At 37.1% G+C, this 22,866-nt stretch overlaps 1 protein-coding gene across 6 annotated transcripts in view; it reads right to left on the bottom strand.

Annotated features, from left to right (window-relative positions):
* CREB1 (cAMP responsive element binding protein 1) overlaps positions 1-22,492 on the bottom strand; it is a 62,305-nt gene extending 39,813 nt beyond the window's left edge. For 2 of the 6 annotated variants that reach the window (XR_007125773.1, XM_047720873.1), the window contains exons 1-2: positions 22,213-22,481; positions 4,085-4,206 (exon numbers count right to left, since the gene is read on the bottom strand). Coding sequence is in view for 5 of the 6 variants with exons in the window: in XM_047720873.1 (XP_047576829.1) it covers positions 4,085-4,198 (114 nt within the window). In the remaining variant the exon portion in view is untranslated. Of the gene's footprint in view, positions 1-4,084; positions 4,207-22,212 lie in introns of all 6 variants that reach the window. The other 4 variants (XM_047720876.1, XM_047720877.1, XM_047720874.1 and 1 more) reach the window with 3 other exon arrangements.
* Positions 22,493-22,866: the final 374 nt, after the last annotated feature.

Below are 22,866 nucleotides of genomic sequence, written 5' to 3'. Positions count from 1 at the left end.
CACTCTACAGAACAGTTCTTCTCATTATAACTTCGTAAACAATACAGATATACAAGATAAAAATCCCTTATGTTCCTACCACTCAGAGCTAATTGCTGTTAATATTTTTTTTTTTAAGATTTTATTTATTTATTTGACAGAGAGAGATCACAAGTAGATGGAGAGGCAGGCAGAGAGAGAGAGAGAGGGAAGCAGGCTCCCTGCTGAGCAGAGAGCCCGATGCGGGCCTTGATCCCAGGACCCTGAGATCATGACCTGAGCCGAAGGCAGCGGCTTAACCCACTGAGCCACCCAGGCGCCCGCTGTTAATATTTTTGCTGAAGATGTAGGTGCTTTTAAAAGTGTGTACACACATTCAATTTTTATAACACACAATCATGGAACCTAATTTAATCTTTCAAATCCATTATAAATATCTTTTCATACCATTAATAATTTTATTTAGTGGTTTTAGGGCTGTACAATAAAAATAACTTTGTTTAATAAATTCCTTATTATTGGATATTTAGGTTTTCAAATTTGCCTGTTACAAGGAAGCCGCAATGATCATCCTTTTACCCAACTCCTTAGTTAAATCCATAGAAGTTTACATTCTCATAGTCAAAACCAATATTGTTCTTTTTTCTTCCTACTTAAAAAAAAAATCTCTGTAGGGGTGCCTGGGTGGCTTAGTTGGTTAAGCATCTGATTCTTAATCTCAGTTCAGGTGTTGATCTCAGGGTCGAGAGTTCAAGCCCCACACTTAAAAAAACAAAACAAAACAAAACTGTGTAAATTCCAAAAGTAAAATAAAGCATCTCATTATTGTTTTAGATTGGTTTTCTTCCTTTGCAAGCTGGGCTGAATTTTTTCCTGTTCACTGTTCAAATCACTACAGTCTTGGATTTGGCAATTTTATTATCTTTTTCTATTACTAAATACTGACAACAAAAAAATACCAGGTATCAGAATTATGAAAGGAAATTATGACAAAAATGCATCATGTATGTGTTAAGGACTAGGATGACCAAGTGAAAAAACTCTGTAATTAGGAATAAAAAGAACAAAAACTACACAAATAGGAATAGAAAACCAGCTTTTTTAAACCTCAAATATCATGTCATTCTGCTCTTCAAAGTAAATGCTAAAGGACTGCCTGATAAGGATGATAAATTAAACATGTGTATATTATTTTGTTCCTTCCTGAATCTTCAGTTAAACTTCATAAAATTGATTTTGTTTTTACAGGCACAATTACATGAGCAAAGAATGGGATAGGAGATAACAGTAAGAGTTTTGGAGGCTGGAAAGAAGATGGATGAATGGTAATGAACTTGGGAGACCTCAGAAGGCCAACTCATGACGTAGAAACAGGGAAAGCCTGATTTGAACCATAAAATCCTTACGAGGCTCAGGATCTAAGTCATCCTGGAAGGTGGAGTAAAGGGAGAAGCTGAAAATAAGGAAAGCTGATTGAAAGCTCTTTGAGAAGCAACTGGATCCCCTCCCCACACTCTCTGTGGAAGAGTAATTAATCTACCCCATGCTGACAGAAAAATGGAGAATTTCTGGGTAGTGGATCTCCTGACTGCCTACAACAGACACTGCTGAAGGTTGGGTTACTAACCTCCAGTCTACTTTCTCTTAGCTCCCTGGTCTTTACCCTATAAGCAAGGGATCAATAAAGCCTTCCCGGAGGAACCTAATTAGTGACAAGGGGCTGAACAAAGACTTAAAAGATACTGACATTGGGAAGGCCATAAACACTCTATAGTGAAGCTCACAACAACTCATAATTGTTAGGCCCCCAACACACTTAGAGCTTCCGATAGTCTTTCTGGTCCCCTACTTTAAACTTGAGCAGACAACCACAATTATAAAATATTTGAGGAAAGCTTCTAATATGAAAGATGGAGACCAAAACAAATTGAAGGGCAAAAAGCTATACAGAGGAAAATCTATGTGGGAGAAGAAAACTTAAAACCTAATTAATATTCTCAGAGACGATAGAAAATATTCCCTTTGTTAAACATAAACAGGATGCTATTAAAACACAAAAAGACTATTCAGAGAACAAAAGGAACTCTTGGAAACATGACAGCAGAAATAAAACGTTCAACAAATGGGTTGGAACATCAAACTGAAAAAGTCTCCCAGAAAGCAGAGCAAAAAGACAAAGAGAAAGCAATAGAGAAAAGATGAGAAAATCAGAGAAACAGTCCTATAGGTATAGACCACAAGGAAAAAAGGAGAAAGAGAAAAATCTTCAACCAAATAATTTAAAGAAATTGCCCAAAATTGAAGACATGAGCTTCCACTAAAAAGGGTCCAATGAAAATATACGGCACAATGGATAAAAACTATTCAAACCAAGACCCTAATAATGAAATAGTGAAGCACTGTGAACAAAGAGAAATAAGATACCAGAGAGGGAAAATAAATGGACTTAGTCTTTTCCAAGAGCAACACCACATGGTGACTGTTCAAACTTTGAAAGAAACTTTCAAACTTTGGAAGAAAAATCATTTTTTAAAAAATATTTTATTTATTGATTTGAGAGAGAGTGCACGCAGGTGGAGAGGGGTGGAGGGAGAAGGAGAAAGAATCTGAAGCAGACTCCTCACTGAGCATGTAGCCTGTCATGGGACTCCATCCCAGGATTGGGAGATCATGACCTGAGCAGAAACCAAGAGTTGGATGCTTAACTGAGCCACCCAGATGCCCCAAGAAAAATGATATTCTTACCAAGAATTTTTTACCCAAACTTGCTCAAGAAACTACTGGAAAACATGCTTTATTATACCAAGAACACAAATTCAATAATAGAGAGCAGGGGGAAAGGAATTTCCAGGGCTGTATTGTATAGCAGACTTAAGAGGACAACCGGATCAGACAGAAAAGTGCTCCCCAAGAGACAGTTATTTGGAGGGCTGTCATCACCAAGATCCTTTCTGGGATTGTACCTTATTTTTACCGCAGGGTCAAATGCTTGGGTGAGCCCAGATTCTGATCTGTGCATGTTTGCCTTGACCATGTACTGAGGAAGTCCTGGCTCTTTCTCCTTCATTCCTCCATCTGCCTTATCCAAGTATTTACTTTATCCCCAGATATTTTCTGCTTTGCCTTACTCCTGAGGGTTGGAGGTAGACCCTAATACTCTCAGAAGAAAACACAGAGCAGCCCACTTCTTCTGACTATATTCCTGCTGGAGATCCAGTATTTGGGCCATAATTTAATTCAGTGTAGTAACCATTTGTGGTTAGCCCCCTATTAGCCAAGACTCATTTTTGCTCAGGGACTTCCTTAGGAGGGCTTTTAAATTCTTCAGGAAGCTGAAGCTCAACACTGTAGAGCCTCTGCTAGGATTATTTTCTCCTGGGAGCCTTTACCAGAAAGAGACAGTATCATACTCCTTTACCTAGCAGGTTTATGTCTGTTATTTATCTATATATCTATAACTACCTTTCTTATATAAGGCATAAGGTTACATAATGTTCTTATATTAACTTATTTCTTATGTATGCAATTAATGGTTAATAAAATATTTGAGGAAAAATAAATCAGATTAAAAAATAAGAATGAAAGAATATAACTCTAGAGGTAGAATGTTTAAGACAAAGACAAAATAAAGGAATCACAAATTATATTTAAAAGATATAGGAAACAAAACTTATCACCCTTGAAATTTACTTGTGTGTCAATTTATCTGCTTACCCTATTTTTTAGTTTAAGCACATAGAAAACTTAGCCTCTCAGATTATCTTAATTCCCATGCCTCAAAATAAATCTGTGTGATAAAAAAAAAAGCAGTTACCATATCAGGTTTTCTTCCCTCGTTTAGGAGAGACAATCTCTACCCATTAGTTAAAATGTCATTATTCTGAATCAGGTCACTACCAATAATGTTTTAACAATACATTTTTCTGTTCCGTTACTGAATCATTTCTAAAATTACGCTAATACTTAGTAAATAGGAACTTCAGTATTCTAAGAATGTCTCTGCTCAGTTCTATGTCTATCTCTGCAATAAAAACTAAATCCTCTTGTCTAAAACATATTTCTCTTGGAAGAGACATAACTTGGAATCTCTCCATGTATTTTATACCTGGGCTAATGTGGCAATCTGTGGCTGGGCTTGAACTGTCATTTGCTGGCTTTCAGCTTCTGTTACAGCTGCATCTCCACTCTGCTGGTTCTCTGCTCCAGATTCCATGGTCATTTAGTTACCTACAATAATATGGAAGAGTGTTACAAGCACTACAGTGCTTTGTGCTTTTGTGACTTTAAAGGCAAATTTCAGGTTATAAATAGGTATATGTGTGGTCAGGTTAGAAAATGCACTCAGAAATCTAGTTAAAAAATAATCTAGCTCAATTACTGTAAACTTATCCAAGTCTGCTGAGCTGTAAAATTCTAACCCCTTCAAACCCCCCCCAAAAAACCCCTCTCTTTTCCCTTGTTATTCCATCTAGAAAGAAGGAATTCCTCCCTTTCATGAATCTCCCCTATTAACAAGGAGAAGAGGGTGCCAGTAAAATTCTTTTTTTTTTTTCAAATTGTACTCATCAGGTATGGAGAGAAGGTAGAGAGTAGAAGTGAGCTGCTATCAGGGTCTATGAGATACTGGCTTCATGGTACTTCATATGAGGGCATTCCCTTCTATTATAGGGCAGAAACATAAAAGTATAAGCTACTTCCAAGATAATTACTGGTGGTGGGACAAAAGCAGCCCAGGTTGTGGGGTATGAAGACAGAAAGGTGAGATAAAAAGACACAAAGCCAAATCAGAGACCCCAAACACTGCAGATCTTAGCATTCCGACTCCTCACCTATATACCGTGTGCAACACTACACATGCACACAAACATGAAATAAAATTTTGAGCAAGTTAATCAATGCTGCTCTCTTTTCCTTTGGGACCCTGCTTTGGTAAGTATATTTGTTGGGTAATCTGGCACTGAATGGCTGCAAGAGTTAGCGGAGAACAATTCAAAGCAGCAGCAGCTACCTGCAGATATTTCTGATAATAGAAATAAATAAACTTCTGGTGATAATCATGTCTAAAGGAGTCACAAGAAAAAGGGATTACTTCTCACTTGTGTTCTACTGTTATCATTTAGTGCCTGGCATATTACCTGTCAAAAATGAATTTATTAATAGTGATGACTACCTATAGCAATTCCATAAATAACACAAAACCCCAATACTTTTCCAGAATTTATTACATTTATTTTATAACTCTAAAACTGATCATCAAAATTGCAACTGATCCTTATATCATTACTACACGCCATCGAACATATCACATACTAATATATTTTCCATCATTCACAGGGTTCTATAAAAAGTTTTACAAGTGACAGGTAAAAATGAAAGTAAAAATATCTCTGTGGAAAGAAGTATAAATAATTTAGAAATACAGAATCCATAAAAGAAATGACAAATGAAAAGATCAACAGACCTGACTACATAATTATTTAAAACATTCAAATGACAAAAGACACCAAGACAAGTGCACAGGGAGAAAATACCTGCCACGTATAATCGACACAGTAACACCTAGAATACAGAGAAACTACTAGTCAATAAGAAACTCCATTACTGACTAGTTCACAAAGATGTATGCAAGGATATTCATTGTAGAATTTTTTTATAATAGTGAAAAACTGGAAACAAGTATCCATCATTCGAAGGACCTTCCAAGAAGTCATAGCAATGAAAGAGAGAAAAATCTAGCTGTAATGTAATAACATATAAAGTTTTCCAAGACAAACTGAGAAGGGCAAGTCACAGAGCATACTGTAAAAAAGAGAATTCTATTTATGTTAAAAGAAAAAAAGTAAAAACAAATTGTTATAAAACGCTTCCCATGTATGTGCATCAAAAAAGGTATTGTAAGTTATATACTAAATTGTAAGTGATAGCTCTGAGGAGAGGAAGATGTTGTAGAATTGGAAAGGATGATGACTTTCACCTTTTACTTTTTACATATTTTAGTCTTTATTTTCTTTCCATCAGCATCGTTTCAGGATTACTTGTACAATTTAAGATTTTAATACCAGAAGTCATGAATAACATTTTGAAAACTATGAACCAAAAACTGTATTTCAATCATGATTTTGAGATACCTGTTGAAAAAAAAATTTTAAATCCTAGATATTTTTATATGAAACAATTTTTATTTTTATCTTGCCTAAATTGTTTACCCCACATTTCCAAAGAATAAAAAATATCCAAAATACGCCACAATTCCAAAGATAAAAAATTATCAAATAATTTTAATTGTGATAACTGGAATTATATACTTATAATCTGTGCTCTTTTAAACTAAAAAATTTAAGAAAGACATCAAAATAACAAAACAACATCAACAACAAAATGGTTTATGTATCCTAAATGTTGTTCATGCTTTTGGTCTGCAAGAAAATGGCATGTGAAAACATTAAAACCTAATCTCAGGAACAAGCAGTGAATCCATTTGAGGACAAGAGTCAAGCTTGAACTGAGTCAAGCTAAATAAGGTCAGAATTCCATAAACTTTTTTTCATCCTCTCCTTATGCCATGATTTTAATGAGAATGAAGACAAATACAAATTTATCATCATAATATATCCTTTGTAGAGAGTATGCACCAACCATTTTTGAAAGACTATTTCAGGCCATGTTTTGTTTTTTTTTTTTTTTTAAACCTGTGCTGTCATCCATATATTTTTAACTTCCCCATTTGATTAAAAGCAATCTATGGCACAGATCATATTTCTTTTGTTTTTGTTTATTATACAAGAATTAGGACTAACTTTTTTCCTGACACTTAAGGTATAGGACATCATTATAATTTTTTGTTGCAGAAAATAAATGTGACGTTATTATAATAAAGACACAAAACCACTAGTTAACATAAATAATTATAGCTACAAGGACACATTCAAAACAGGAATGTGATTTGCATTCTTCTTCACTCCCCAACTTGGTAAAATTTCTTTAAAAAAAAAAAAAAACAAAAACAAAAAACAAACCCAAAACAAAAAGAGTGATATTCCCAACGGATATGATTCTCTCATATAAACTGCCAGGGTATTATTATCATTTCTTTCATTCAGGCAGACTATTAATCTTTTTTTAGAGAAGGGTACAGCATTCTTAATTTTTATAACTCTTAGCTCAAATAGGTATCAACATCCAAAGCAACAGTACAAATACTGTCTCTCATCAGAAAATTCTCAAAGTGCAGGTGAGATATATTTAAGGAATAAAAATTTGTTTCAGATAAACAACTCACTGACTGAACTAACATAGACATTATTCTTTTGGCCTTTACCACAAAGGTACTGAAATGGCCTCACAACTAGACTAAACTGATATTTAAAGTGGGTGTATTCTTTTTGGACCTCGAAAACTTTTGTTCTTTTCTATCTTCAGGTGGTGAGGGAAGAGATACTACAGTATCACATCTACAGTCTTCAATTTTTCTATCAACCAAGGAGCAGTCTAGCCAGAAGTATAGTATCCAGACACACGATCAATTACTACAGCCAATATGTGGATTTCCAAAGTTGTCTGAAGAAAGGAGGTTTTTTTTTTCTTTTTTAAGATTTATTTTATTTGTCAGAGAGAGACAGCACAAGCAAGGGGAGCAGCAGGCAGACAGAGAAGCAAGCTCATGCCTAGTAATGAGATGGATGCAGAACTTGATCCCAGGACCCTGGGATCACAACCCAAGTCTAAGGCAGATGCCTAACCGACTGACCCACCCGGGTGTCGCAAGAAAGGAGATTCGTAATTCATTACACACATGAATGCTTTTCAGGAATACAAAAATTAAAAAAGACTGAATACTACTATAAAATAAGTAAAAGATCAGGTACATAAAAACTCAGAAAGAATGTTCTATAAATACTGGGCCTGGAATATTAGAAACAGATCGGAACTTAGAAATCACTGAAAATCTAGTATTAGCTTGAGTTTGGGGATTCTTGTTTTTCCAATAATTCAGAGTTACAAAATTTGGGATATTTAAGATTTGGGAATTTTCAAGATTTATCCCCTAAAAATTAACATAATCTTCTGGAAACCATACATTTATAATAAATTTCAAAACAGTATCATGTGTAAAGGAAACAAAAATGTTTAAACCAATTCACAAAGATATGTGTCATTTTGCTATGTAATGCTCTTTAGAGTTGTCCCTCGTAATATGAAAAATAAAAAGTGAAGTGGTTCTTAGTGTTATTGAGAGAAATAAACAATGCTGCTGTGAGTAGTGGGAAAGAGAGCCTAACACTTGGTAGAAAGCTGGATCTGTCACCAAGTGATCATTGGAAAAATTAAACTTCTTGTGCTTTTGATTTCCTCATCTGTAAAAACTAGGAAGATGAATTAAAGAGCTCATCCAATTTTAAATGCTCTGATCCTAGGAAATGACACAAGATGTATGTACACAAACATAATTATACAGGCCACTTAATAAAATAGTATATATAATAAATGAAGTATTTCCTTTTACTCTATAGTAATATATGTAGACAGTAAAAGAGGACAGATTCACTAAGAATAGGTCATCTAGCCTCTTGATCTTGGATTAATACAGAGCTATCACCACTCACTGATTTATAAAATCATGAGAATGCAATACAACTTGACATAATTAGCAGTACCTTTAAAAAATGCTGCAAGACCAGACTACTAGTCAATAAAGATTCTCTCACATGTTGGAGAGCAACTCTTTTACTCATTACATTGATCTGGTCACAACTATTGTTCGTTATTAAATAGTTTTACAGTCTCCTTTTGTTAATTTACAAAAAGGACAAAGTTTTTCCTTCCCATCTTAGAAAGCTTCAAGAAACTTACCTAAGACTGTACCACTTTAGTATCCTTTACACAGTAAAGCCAGTATTTAAAACCTTAGCATGTAGTTTAGATAAACCTCTCAGTAAAGTGTCAAATGAGTGCTTCCATGACATTTAAAAGAATAGAAAAGGTTCTGCAATAGTTAAGAGAATGGGGGAATTCCAAAGAAGCACTGCGAATGGTCACAGCACCATAAATCTGGGGAAGGAGGGTAACTTCTCTGATAAGAAAAATGGTATGAGCAAAGGCTTACATTAGTATGCCTTTACAGAAATGAGTGATTCAGTGGCTAGTGCCAGATTCTATATAGAAGGAAGGAGAGAGGACAAATGATAACAGAAAAGTCACTCAAAAAGCAATCAGCAACTGCCTACTAGGACAAAATGAAAATTGAAAATAATGTCTCTTTAAAGTAACTGTGTTTAGAACTTTCATATAGCAATGAATTTTACTTTTACTCTATATAGCAACATATCCTGAGAGAATTCACCATTAGTAACTTTAAATAAAACCAACAATATCTTCAGTTTTAACCTAATACTTGTATTAGGTTATCATATCTGAGGACTTATATTTCAGGCACTGTCAAATTACTGGGGAAAAAGAAATATACAATATAAATTTTTAAAACTTTGTGCAACTTACATTCTCATGTGTGGAGCAGGGAAGAGAAAGTAGGTAAAGTATGTAATAAATCAGATGGTGAGAGGTATTACGTAAAAAATAAAGCTGAAGGGCACCTGGGTGGCATAGTCAATTATGTGTCTGACTTGACTTTGGCTTAGGTCATGATCTCAGGGTTGTGAGATCAAGCCCCACAATAGGCACCATGTGGGGTGTGGAGCCTGCATAAGATTCTCTCTCGCGGGGCGCCTGGGTGGCTCAGTGGGTTAAAGCCTCTGCCTTCAGCTCAGGTCATGATCTGAGGGTCCTGGGATTGAGCCCCGAATTGGGCTGTCTGCTCAGCAGGGAGCCTGCTTTCCCCTCTCTCTCTGCCCGCCTCTCTGCCTACTTGAGGTCTCTGTCTGTCAAAAAATAAATAAATAAATTAAATAAAATAAAAAAATAAAAATTCTCTCTCCCTCTACCCCTCCTCCCCCTCTCTCACTCTCTAAAATAAACAAACATACATATAAATAAATAAAAAGCAAGCTGAGAAGGATGCTGGAGGGATTTTCAATATTTTTAAAGCTAACAAGTGAAAATCTCGTTGCTAAAGTAGCATTTTAATTCACCTACTCAACACCTATACAGAACTATACCAAATCATGGACAATTTCTGGAAGTACTATTTCCATACCTACCTGCCTCTACCAAGTTAACCAAAGCTCATCAACAAGAAAGCAAGCCCATATTCTCACTTTCTCTAGAAATCATTAAACAAAAGAAACGAATGCTGTAGATCTTTACCTTGTTCTTTCCTCCTGAAATATTCTAACTTTTAGGAAGTGCCCCAGTCCATAGGATCCTAAGCATTCTATTCAAGTTTATAAAAAATAAACCCATCTACCCCCCCAACCCAGTTTACTTTTTAATCCCTTAAAATCTATAACCAATTCAATCCAGTTTAGGATGAGATGGATAACTACCATATTCAGAGAAATGAACTATGAATTTTGACTGAATAATAATGCATCCATAACTAATGGAACATATGAATACTGTGATTGTTAAAAATGTAAATGACCTTCATTATTAATGAGAAAAAAACCTCCCCCTGCACCCTAGCAAGTGGCTGACTCCTCCTAAACTCAAAAGTCCAGGGATTTAAGGAAATCACATAAGCAGAAATCTAAGGTCTCTAGGGTAACCATAGCAAAAGGAACATTTGGGCACATGATTTTAAAACTATATGACTATGTTGTTGTCATAGTCAAATACTGTACTAAAAATATTTTACAGAAGTATACCTAGAAACAGCCATGGGTGGTACAGAGTATCTTGTACATATTTTGTACCTCTTATTTAGTTTTTAGAATACTATAACTGACTCCAAACATTGCTAACACATTCTCAACAACTCCAACAGGACTTGATTAATTTTCTAAAGTGTTATGATTAGTTTACTAAATAAAGTAACAAAATGTCCAGGCATTACACAACAGACTTTGGCTTTCCAAGAATCAGTAACTATGTTGCACTGCCTTTTTCCCTCTATCCCCCCCCCACCCCTGTACATTTTTGGGGGTTGTTAACTTGGAAATAGTTGTCACTTATCATATGCTTAATCTAGAGCAACTGAGGTGTATGCAATCAATACTGGAAATTTAGCAATGCTACGGGTTTCTGATGCTAATAATAAATAGTCTTGTGGTAATAAATTTAGCATATCTTCACTGAAACCTGAAAGGAAAACAGCTGATTCAATGTTGCATGTACATACATAACATATAGGTATGCGTACATGTACATTACACACACACACCCCACAACACAGATACCAACTTCAATTCTAAAATTTTATTAAATTAGAATAAATCACACACTATCAAAATGAAGTTAAATACATTTTTAAGAAAGAGTATGGACAGGAAATGTGATAAACTAAAATAAACTGGTGTCTTTATTAAACTAAGTAAATTCTGACAGAGTTTTCAGAAAGTTTACTCTGTGCTCCTACCAAAGTCTTTCTCCCTTAATTAGGAGAATAAATCCATATTTCCGCCTCTAGTCTAGATATTAAAGGCAAGAAAAGTTGTACTTGAAGTTAATTGCGTGATTTCAACTTGATGAGATTTAAACATTTACAAGAGAAAAATAAAAGCCTGAAAATTTGTGTATATATTTTAATAAATTCTTTGTATTAATAGTAAATATTGGTATCACCCAACCACTACTACCACAAAAGGCAACATACAGTAACAGGGAAACTTTTCAATGTCATTTAATAAAGTTAATTCCCTGACTTATTCACTGGATTGAACTGAGAGAAACTACTTTAAGTTCAATATTCATATTTTATAATTTATTGCACTTCTGTAATCACCACAGTATTTGGATGCTATTTTTAATAAATTATTTTTAAATATGTAGCATGTGCTACAAGAAAGAGGGAGACAAACCATAAGAGACTCTTAATCTCACAAAACAAACTGAGGGTTGCTGGGGGGTGAGGAGGTAGGGATAGGGTGGCTGGGTTATGGACATTACGGAGGGTATGTGCTATGGTGAGTGCTATGAAATGTGTAAATCTGATGATTCACAGACCTGTGCCCCTGGGGCAAAGAATACATTATATGTTAATTTAAAAAATTAAAATAATAGCTAAAAAATCAGAAAAAAAGACACTGTTCTCAAAGAAATATTTTAACAGAAGTGAATTAGAAAAATATTATGTGATTTATAGAAGTGAATTAGAAAAACATTATGTGATTTATAGAAATGTACTGCATGATGACAGCCATCCTATAACATGTGACTAATTCTATAGTAACTTTCAAGAGAAAAGCTTTAGTGCTTTCTCAAATCAAAGTCATTATTTTCTAAGTACTAGCAAAAGTATTTGCCTTGTTTGCCTTCAAGGAAGACTGACTACTCACAGCTCTCAAACAAGCCTTCATGTATCTGGTCACCAAGAGAGTGTTGCTTAGCAAGGCAGCAACCATGACTGTGCATTATTTTAGATAATAACATTTTATCCCATCTCCTTCCCAATTTCCTTTCTTTCTCATCCAATACTATGTTTACAGCTTTTCACACCTTAAGCATTTCAAAGATGTGATCCTACATAAACTTCCTATATGAAGTTCTACTAAACCGATTTTTTTGGAGATTTAAAAAAAAAAAAAAAAGGATTATACACCTCCTACGAGCAGTTACTTATAGAAAAGAAATTTCTGTGTTGACTAAAGAGTGAAACTGTCTTCATATTTTAAGTTCTGATTCATAAACTAGCTCAATGCTAAAACTGTAAGGACCCACAAAAGTTATGCCTTGAAGTTAAATATTTAAAGCCTACTATTCCATTTGCTCAATAAAACCAGAGGAACTATGTGAAAATCACTAAATTCAAATGGAAAATGAATATCCAAGGGTGTTTATAAAGTTAACATTCATTATTTTGACAGGTCTGTTTTGAACTATATTTTAAAATGCTATTCTTGGTGAATTATTTACAAATTAGACATGGAAGAGTGACAATTCACTTTTCCTGAAGTGAGACAGCACGTGTTACAGGAGGAGTTATAAAACAGGAATCCCAGTTTTAGCTCTCACTTCACAGATGGAGAATTAGACATGTTAAGAGATTTGCAAGGAGTCTGTAAGACTGCAGAGGTATACCACGTAACCTCCAGTATTATAAAATGCGAAGAATTCTTTGTATTTGGCAATGGTATGGCATGGATAATTAAGCCACATGTTAAGCCTTTTTTTTTGGCTAAGCATTTTTATTATGTTTTGCTTGCTAGAAAAAGCCCAAGCACCTAAGGCACCAAGAATATATTGGACTACATTTAAAAATTAGCCACGGTAAAGCTACAAAGCTGATAAATTACATGCAGACAATAGCATAGACTTTATGTATAGTTTTGATAAAATATTCACTTCAAGTTTAGGTATCTTTATTCCTGAAAGAATCAAAAACAAGTCCAATCAGTGATGTACTATTTTTTTTTTTTACCCAACCTGGTAGTGATTTCTGGTAAGGTCGTTTTGATTAATAATACACTCTCATGCCATTTCTCATGTCTCAGAGGCAAGAAGGATTGGTAAAGCATCAGAGTTTAATGAAAACTTTAAGTAGAAAAGCTTCTTTTTAAGCTATGGAAAAATGAGCCTAATTTCCTTGGCTTTTAAAAAATAAATCTGGGGGCACCTGGGTGGCTCAGTGGGTTAACCCTCTGCCTTCAACTCAGGTCATGCTCCCAGGGTCCTGGAATCGAGCCCCGCATCGGGCTCTCTGCTCAGCAATGAGCCTGCTTCCCTGCTCTCTCTCTGCCTGCCTCTCTGCCTACTTATGATCTCGATCTGTCAAGTAAATAAATAAAATTAAAAAAAAAAATCTGTAATTTCAGTTAGTTTTAACTGTCTAAAGCATGTATGTCTGCTTCCTTTACTTGTTGCATCCCTACAGGGGACTGTTTTTAATCCTGCCTTTCAAAGCTGTGACCCTCCCAAGAAGGAATCATTCATTAAAAAAATACATTTTCTGTGCCTATTACATAATAAGTGTTCTGCCAAAAACTACGGGGACTAGAGTTTAAAACAGACAAGAAATTTTCTCTCAAAGAGCTTTCAAGCTAACAAGAGATAAAATATGTGTTCTATAAAAAGATACACACGCACACACACACACAGAGCTGGGCAAGTATAAACTAATTTTAACCAGGTTGCCTACCAATTCCCTTCAAACAAGTATTTAATAACAATGATTTAAAACCATAAAATCCCAGTTCGAAATGAAAGATATACAATGAATTATGGAAAAAATAAAGCATGGGCTGGCTATTTATCGTAATCTATCTACTAAAGCAGATCTTTTAAGAAAATGTATGTATGTATTTATGTATGTATTTATTGACTGATTGATTGTAAGCTCCATGGCCAATGTGGGGCTTGAACTCATGACCCTTTGATCAGGAGTCAACAAACTACCGACTGAGCCAGTCATGCATCTCTCCTATTGATGTAGATCTAATTAGTAAGATAATGAAACCAATGTATTTTTTTTAATACCTTGGCTGGAATACTCCTTCCAAGTGAAATTTTATAAACCTAAACAATTACTGTTTAGGAACAGAAATCCTAGTAATCATCAATAAAGCCAGAAACATGAAAACTTTCTTCAGAAGAGATAATGCTAGAAAAACAGTGATGAAGGGCGCCTGGGTGGCTCAGTGGGTTAAGCTGCTGCCTTCGGCTCAGTTCATGATCTCAGGGTCCTGGGATCGAGTCCCGCGTCGGGCTCTCTGCTCAGCAGGGAGCCTGCTTCCCTTCCTCTCTCTCTGCCTGCCTCTCTGCCTACTTGTGATCTCTGTCAAATAAATAAATAAATCTTTAAAAAAAAAAAAAAGAAAAGAAAAACAGTGATGAAGACTATGCTTACTATTATGTCTTGCTCAGAGAAAAGGCTCTACCAGCAAATATATCATTTAAGCTCTCCAGTGCTCAATTTAGTCATCTGTAAAAAATGTAAAATGTAAAATGTAAAAAATGAAGGGAGTTACTACTCCCTCAATGGCAAAAGTGTGTTAAGTTTGAATTCCCCAGTGTAGTAGAGTTTATGAGTAATACCCATAAAGACATCATAATAAACTGTTCATAACAAATCTCAAAATATGGTACTTCAAATTAAAATGTTTCACTGCAAGTTGCTGTATCTTGATCTTTACCTCACTCTACTTCCATGTCTTCATCTTTGTTGTCCTTGCTACTATCTAGAAGATACTCCCTTTTATCACTACCCAACCAAGTTCTTTAGTATTCAATTTATATTCTTTCTCATAAAACTTCCTCACTAAATTCCTTCTCTTCTGAACTCTAGAGCCCTTCAAGACAGTAGTGAAGAACTGACACTGTGCCATGCATACATCCTTCTTCCTTACACTCCTTTTGTCCTCTCCACTAGAAGGTATGTAGGTTCCCTGAGGGCAGAAGCGACATACTCAGGTTTCACTGTTTACAAGCAACTAGCACAACACTTCGTTTAATATCTATAAAAATCCTTACCTGAATAAATTTTCTTACAATTATTTCGCTTAGTATAATGTCACTGGTCAATAAATGTTCACCAAATAAATGACTAGACTGATAAATGACAGTAAATTAAACCAAAGCATTAGTATTACTGGTCATAGCAAACAAAGCTGCTACTGATACTTCCAAGGGAATGATACTCCTTTAGGAGTACAAATAGTTCGGAACAAATAGCAATTTTCACTTCAGTGATAAGGCATTTCTGAGTCTCCTATTTGCCAATCAAATACAGAAACAGGGATAACAACCCTCAGAAATAATGGTTATTCAGCTTTGGCTAAATTACAAGCATTTTTAGTTACATCTATACCATCATATAATTATAGCCAGAAACCCAGACAACCAGCTCATTAGAAATACTATTAAAATTGAAGAGAGAAATCTTAGTTTCAGAGAAGATTCACTAACCTTTGGGAAAAAAATTTCCTATTACCATCAACTTTCAGATCTATCCTTTACTACTACACCAAGGTCATTTTTAGCAATTTTAAGTTTCTACTTAATTCTCTCTTCTATAACAAAGTATCAGTCTTTACTTCTAGCCTTTTGGCAAAAAACTCACCATCAATCCCTCAGATCTCTTACTCTCTAAACCGTGCTGTTTATTAGATTATTCAGAGATCATAATTTTCTAATTTAATTCAACAGCAGAAAGAAAACTGCTTTCCTCTCTCTCTCTTTTTTTAAGATTTTATTTATTTGACAGACAGAGATCACAAGTAGGCAGAGAAGCAGGCACAGAGAGAGAGGAGGAAGCCGGCTCCGTGCTGAGCAGAGAGCCCAATGTGGGGCTCGATCCCAGGACTCTGGAATTATGACCTGAGCCAAAGGCAGAGGCTTTAACCCATTGAACCACCCAGAAACCCCAGAAAACTGCTTTTCATTTTTGTTCAGACAGCCCATCTCATTCACAGTAAACTCCTTTATTATTTCAACTCTACCATAAGAAAAAGCAACTCAGGCAATTAAAAGTTTATCAAGGAGTGCCACTTTTTAAGTTGAAATTCATGTCACTAAGCCCCAAGAACTGATTATATATTAAAGCTAATTTTTTTTAGCTTTGGAGGTGTAAAATAGTGTCTTTCACTTATCTGTTGGAATAAACACCAGAATACGAAAGACTTGCCTCACCCCCTTCTTTTTGATAACCTAGAAGACAGGTGAGCAAGACTCTAGGTAAAATATAACAAAATACATCTCAATAGGGCCATATCTGGCAGAGCTAAGAATGCAAAACAAAGAGTATATATATTTATTAAGGGGAGAGAAGCATTCTGAGTAAGAAAATCCAACAGCTACTCTTTATCCAGGTTTCAAACATGTCTCAAAAACCAATATTTATAGCTATCAATATAGAATAAGTTTAAAACCATCTTTCTTCTTATAGCTTCAGAGGCTGACTAGGATTAAGCTCTTCTATCATGATTGAGCATATAAAATTGGCAGAGGAAAACAGTCATTTTCACATTATCAGTTTGTCCCTTTAGTTCATGATCTTTACCTCTACCACAGAAGACAATTTACTGATTCCAGGATACTGTGAGAAATCATTTAAGTCCCTGGTTCCCACAGATACGTTCTAGAATGAAAATCCTCTGCCTTTACAGATTTCAATTATGGATCTCCATCCCCTCAGATCTGTAAAGATGATTGCTTTGTAAACATTTTAGTCCCTGAGCAGGTAAAAACCAAATATGTCAATATTTTATATAAAATACTGTAAATCATGAAAATATTAGTAAGGCAATATTCTTACACTAAGAACTTTCACACATGTAACTGTCAGCTTGAGCATACAGAAAATGAAATATACCACAAGAGTTTCATTTAATGGCTTTTTTTTGAGAGATAAGAGACTTATGTATGTCCCTACTGCTGGATTATTAGTTATCATTTTCTAAGTTTAATCAACTTAAAACACTTACAGAATTTGTATTTTAAAGATAAATATACTAACTGCATGTAAAATGTACTTTAGTTAAATGCTACTTAAGAGCCAAAAAGAAAGAGAAAGGTACTGAAACTTGTTTTGTGTTCTAGTTGAACTATTACTTTGTCCAATTGGTTGACCAGGGACTTACACACACCCACCCACACACACAATCAGCTAAGCAATAAAGTCTAAGTACTCAAGCATATAGGTGAAACTCATTTATTTCTTGCTATTTATATATTATTAGCTATTATTTATTGCTATTTACCTAAGTATCAAATATAAAACTCACTGATAATTACACTAAGAAATACTGGGAAATCATCATGAGAAGGGAAAAAAAAAAAAAACACAGGGAAAAAGCTGCATCCTAATCAGCACTGCTGGGCAGTAATACTGCATGAGAATAGTCTGCTTAAAAAAAAAAAAAAAAAAGACTGGACTACATGAGATGTTCTTTCTCATTTAGAAAAAAAACGATAGACACTTTTTTGGCTGCAATAATGGAAGTCTGTTCAAGGTACAAGAATCTTAACAAAAGAGTTAAATTCAGACAACACAGTTTGTGAATTAACTCTTACACACTTGCCTTTTTATGCACATCTGAATCATTTCACTAAAACTTTTAAAAACTAGAGCTAAAAAGGTAGAAAGGCAGTTCAAGTAACCATTTCCTGTCAGAAACTGGTATTTCTCATTCAAAAGAAATAAAGGCATAATGACAGAAGCCCTTAGTTTAAAAGGTCATACAAGACCTAAAAATAAAATCAACTTACTAACTGGTTACTAAATACAGGTATATCCATACAATAAGATGCCTCATTAAAAAAAAGTGAAGCTCTTTATGCACTGATATAAACCAATGGCCAAGCCATTTTAGGTGAAAAAAAGGGAAGATGTAGAACAGTGTATATAGTATACTATCATTTGTTTAAAACAAAAACAAAAACAAAAAAAAAGTGTGGGCACAAGGTGGGGAATACAGAGTATTTGCTTTTATATGGATAGAATTACCTCTGAAAGGACAAAGAAGAAATTGGTAACACTTGGGCAATGGGAATGAGCACGAGGGTATATCACATGACAATCTGCTGTATTACATTTTATATGCTTTGAGTTATGGACTTCCTGAATGAATTACTTATTAAAAAAATAAAATTGGAAATACAAATATATAATCTTCCTTTCTTCCATTATTTCACCAACGGTATCTCTCCTTTGATTGCTTTCTTATGACATATATTCTGCCTCATTAGTCATCGTGTCCCCAAAAGTTCCTTGAGGGTAGAGATAAAACAGTGTAATTCATCTCTGGATTTGTTGCAGTTTCTGGCTGGGTGTATTAAATGTAGTAATAATGAATAATTTTAAAATTATAGGAAATGTTTGTTGAACACTTGTGAAATGCTAGGCATTTAATACGTATTAACTTATATAACACCTACATTTCTATGAGGTAGGTACAGTATATTTGTGACCAAGGAAATTGAGGAACAGAGAAGAAATTTACTTAAGGTCCCACAGCCAGGAAGTTAAAAAAGCTTTAAAATGAATAGTTATCATTCAGTCCCTAAGGAGGTACTTTATAATTATCTCACAGCCCTATAAAGTAGGTGGTATTCTAATTTAACAGATAAGGAAACCAAAATTGAAAGATTAAGAAACTCCCACAGGTCACAAAATTTCTTGAGGGTAGGCGCATAATAGCAGTGGCAACAGAAGGAATGAAACCCAGGCCTGTGAGTCCAAACCCAATGTTCTTTCCACTAACTACATTCTCTGTCGCAGGCAACTAAATATTTGAATTACCACCAACTACTGTCTCAAGTGATTCTGCAGTAAAGATGAGTTCACACATGAGTAAGGAAAAAAAAAAACCTTGCATTTTTTCCATTCCTAGATTATCTAGTATATTCTTAAATTCAGATTAGAGGCCAAAATATTCAATAAAGAAGCCATCACTGGAAGCAACACTGTACATCAAGCAACATGTGCTTGTAAAAGACTGATACAGGCTGTTATAAACAAGTCTATATAACCATATCTGCTAAATTATTTTATGGAATAAACTGAATTATAAATTTCAGCGATACACTGAAAGCCATTATGTTACAATTTTTTCTACTGTGGAAAAAAATGACTAAAACTTTTAAAATAAGGTGAAGTGGGGCATATTTGGTTTTATTATAACCACATTATATCCAAAAAGTAAAACCCAATGTCTTAGGATGAGAGATTATAAAATAAAGCTACTTGTCTATAAAAATGAAAATTTCTATTAGTCAGATAGAATCAAGAAAATTAATTTCAAAAGCAGGAAAAGGAAGGTACCATTTTATGAATCAGGTTTCTAAATTTCCTTAGGTTCTTACATGGGGGGGGAAATCATTCAAAAAGGGGTATCACCAGAATTTTAAATTCCACAAGAAGTGGCCCTTTAACATTTTTCAGTCCGTCTGAGTCAAAGATCTTTTTATTCACTTTCTGAATAGATGTAACCACTTAAAAAAAAAAAAGAGTACAGATTTAACTGTAATTTTTAGTGATTCCCTGAGAAGTGACATAAGTATAACTTATAACCATGCTCCAAGTGAACATTCAAAAATTAATGAATATAAAAGTCTGAAACATTCCACTTGGAACTGCTAAGAATTACAGATTATGAATCTATGACTAAAACAAAATTTAAAAAACCTTTTGGATAAGACAAGAAAAAATCCATCCGAAAAAAATTTCTTTCCCTTTAAATTCATAAAAAAAGAGTCACTGGCATAGTCTGTATAAGGGAAAAACATTCTACTCAACTGATGCTGGCCTGCAGAAAATCAAAGGAAAAACAGTAATCTATGGCATCATCGATACTGTAACTACTTCAGTGTTGGTAAATAAAATCACCTCCCCAATCCTTATGTAAACACTCTTAACTGCATCTTAATTTTCTCAGCAATAACATATTGTTAACATGTTTTTTGTTGTTGTTGTTGTTTTTAATGACTTACAACAGAGCAAAGTAGATTTTGAAAAAGTGACTTGGATACAGAAAAACCAAAAGACAGGGCTTCTATTATCAATCAGTATTTATTCTTAAGAAGAAACCTTGTATGTATCAAACACGATGCTATCCTACTACGAGAGTATTCTTAAAACAAGTATTCTTAAAACAAATAACTTGTTCATCTTTTGCACCACCTAAAATAACCGTTTTGGCTTTACTTTTAAAGCAGGAAATGAGCCGTGAGTGTAAAAAGATTTCAATAGCTGACAACCAAAGTAGCTTTTACACCAACCCTTTAGAAGGCTGAACTGATGCAAGCTAAGGCTAGGATAAAATTCTAACTTCTTAGGAAGCTATCACAAACTTAAATAGGTCATATTCCAGGTCCTTTCAAAACTGTCTTTTAATCTTTAATGTGTCGGTGACTTCTCTGCCGTTCCTTTTCCCCAACAGGCAAAGAAAAAAATAAGCCTTGTGGCTTAAACTATTGTCCGTCCCCGCCGGAGTTACTTCTTGCCTGGAAGGCAAACACTGGATACTTCTAAATGCCTATTTTTAGAATTAGGATTAATCAATCTCTTATTTAAGTTTAGACAGAAACGTGGGAACCGTGGTAGGGGGTGGGAGATCCAGAGGACCCAAACTCGGTTACCCCTAACCCCAAAAGTGATGTAAAACAAAAGTGAGTCGGCTAAGATTCGTTTCAAAGAAGTGTTTCAGAATGATAGCTCTCAAGGATTATTACCTTATTGAAAAGGGTTAAAACCGAAACTGTTTTCAAACACCAGCTTCCCTTTTACAGGATCCCAACAGCTTTTTTAAAAAGTTTTACAAATATGTTTTTCTCAGCACCCCCCTTCCTCCCCAAAGAATGCATTTCCATGACTACTGACTTAAAAAGAGTGAGGGATAGAGTCAAAAATTATATTTAAAAGCACGGCTCTCATCCCGTCAACTAAGCAGAAAAGAACAGAAAACAGTGTCTCCCCAGTGGGGTGGGAGCGGGGGGGAAAGGGCACGAATAAAATACAGTACGAGAGGAAACCTTTGGTTTCGAACTTTATTGCACAAAGAGAGTGGAGAGAAGAGTAGGTCAGACGTTGCAGCGCTTCCCCTCGCGAAGCGGGCATGGCAGACACCGAGGCTACCGGGAAGGCAGGCACCTTCACCTCCTCTGCCCTCAACTGTCGCCTTCTTCCTCCTCCACCCCCCGCGGGCACCCCGGCGGCGCTGCCCGGCGGACCGTCGGGCCAGGCCGGGCCAGGCCGGGGGCGAGGCGGGCGGCGGGGGCCGGGCGAGCGGACGGGCGGCGCGGGGGGCAGCGCCGGGCCTGGCGGGCGGCGGGCGGCCTCCCCCGGGGCGGCTCCCGGCTCCCGGCTCCGCGCCCGGCCCGGCCCGGCGGCGGCGGCGGGAACGCGGGCGCCAGCTCGCCGCGGCCGGCCGCCCGCACACACCCCCGGCCGCCGGCTCCCACCCCGCCCGCCGCCTGCCGCCCGCCGCCCCCCGCCATGAGCGCCGCCGCTGGCTGCAGGCAGAGTCGCTGCCGCCGCCCCGGCCGCCGCTGGCTCCAGTCCGCCGCCATTATTCTTTGTTCGCTGCGAGCGGCGGCGATGTTGTGGGGCTCGGGCGGAGGCTCCATCTTTACCGCGGCCCCTCCTGCGAGGGGAAGGCCCCGAGCGCGGGTGTCCGGCGCCTCCCCGTCCCCCCTCCGTCCCCCCGGCTCTCTCCGGCTCCTGCCTCCTCCTCCTGCTCCTCTTACCGGTGGTACAAGCTCCTCCGTCACTGCTTTCGTTCGCGGCCCGGATCTCGCTGGAGTTTTATTCTCTCCCCCACGTAACACACCGCGTCAAACTACACCTCCGCCGCGTCACTCACCAACACTCCGCTTCTCCCAGCCGCCCGGGCCACAGGCAGCAGCAGCCGCCGCCGACTGAGGAGCCGCAGCCAGGGAGCCAGCCAGCGCCGCCCAGTGCCGAGTGCGCAGCGGCCGCGCACGGAAACAGCCGAGCTCGGCCCGGAGGAGCTCGAGCGGCCCCGCCCCCCGCGCTGGAGGCGGAACTTGCCGAAGGCCTTCGGGGTCCTTCGGCCGAGGCGAAGGCGTTCCGCCTGGAGTTGGGTGGTGGCTAAGGTGGGAAGGGACGGGCGGGGGAGGAGTGGTCTGAGCCCCACCTCGCGGTTTTGGCGGATAAAACCCGGCGGCGGCAATTTGCAGGAGGAAGACGGCTTGTGTGTGGCTCTGTGGGGAATTCCTGACGCGTGTCGACTGTTCGGTGGAAAGCCCCGCGCCTGTCTGCCCCTGTGGCAGTAAGCGGCGGGCTCTAGGGCGGCGGCGGGGGCCTGAGCCCCGGCCCCTGAGCGCTGCCGGCCCCGGGAACTTTCAAAACGCTGCGGGGATGTGGCCGACGCGCCGCCA

Source organism: Lutra lutra, chromosome 3 (assembly GCF_902655055.1).
Source record: "Lutra lutra chromosome 3, mLutLut1.2, whole genome shotgun sequence".
Classification (NCBI taxonomy): Eukaryota; Metazoa; Chordata; class Mammalia; order Carnivora; family Mustelidae; genus Lutra; species Lutra lutra.
Note: the sequence above shows the minus strand (reverse complement) of the source record. Positions and strands in the feature narration are given on the sequence as shown.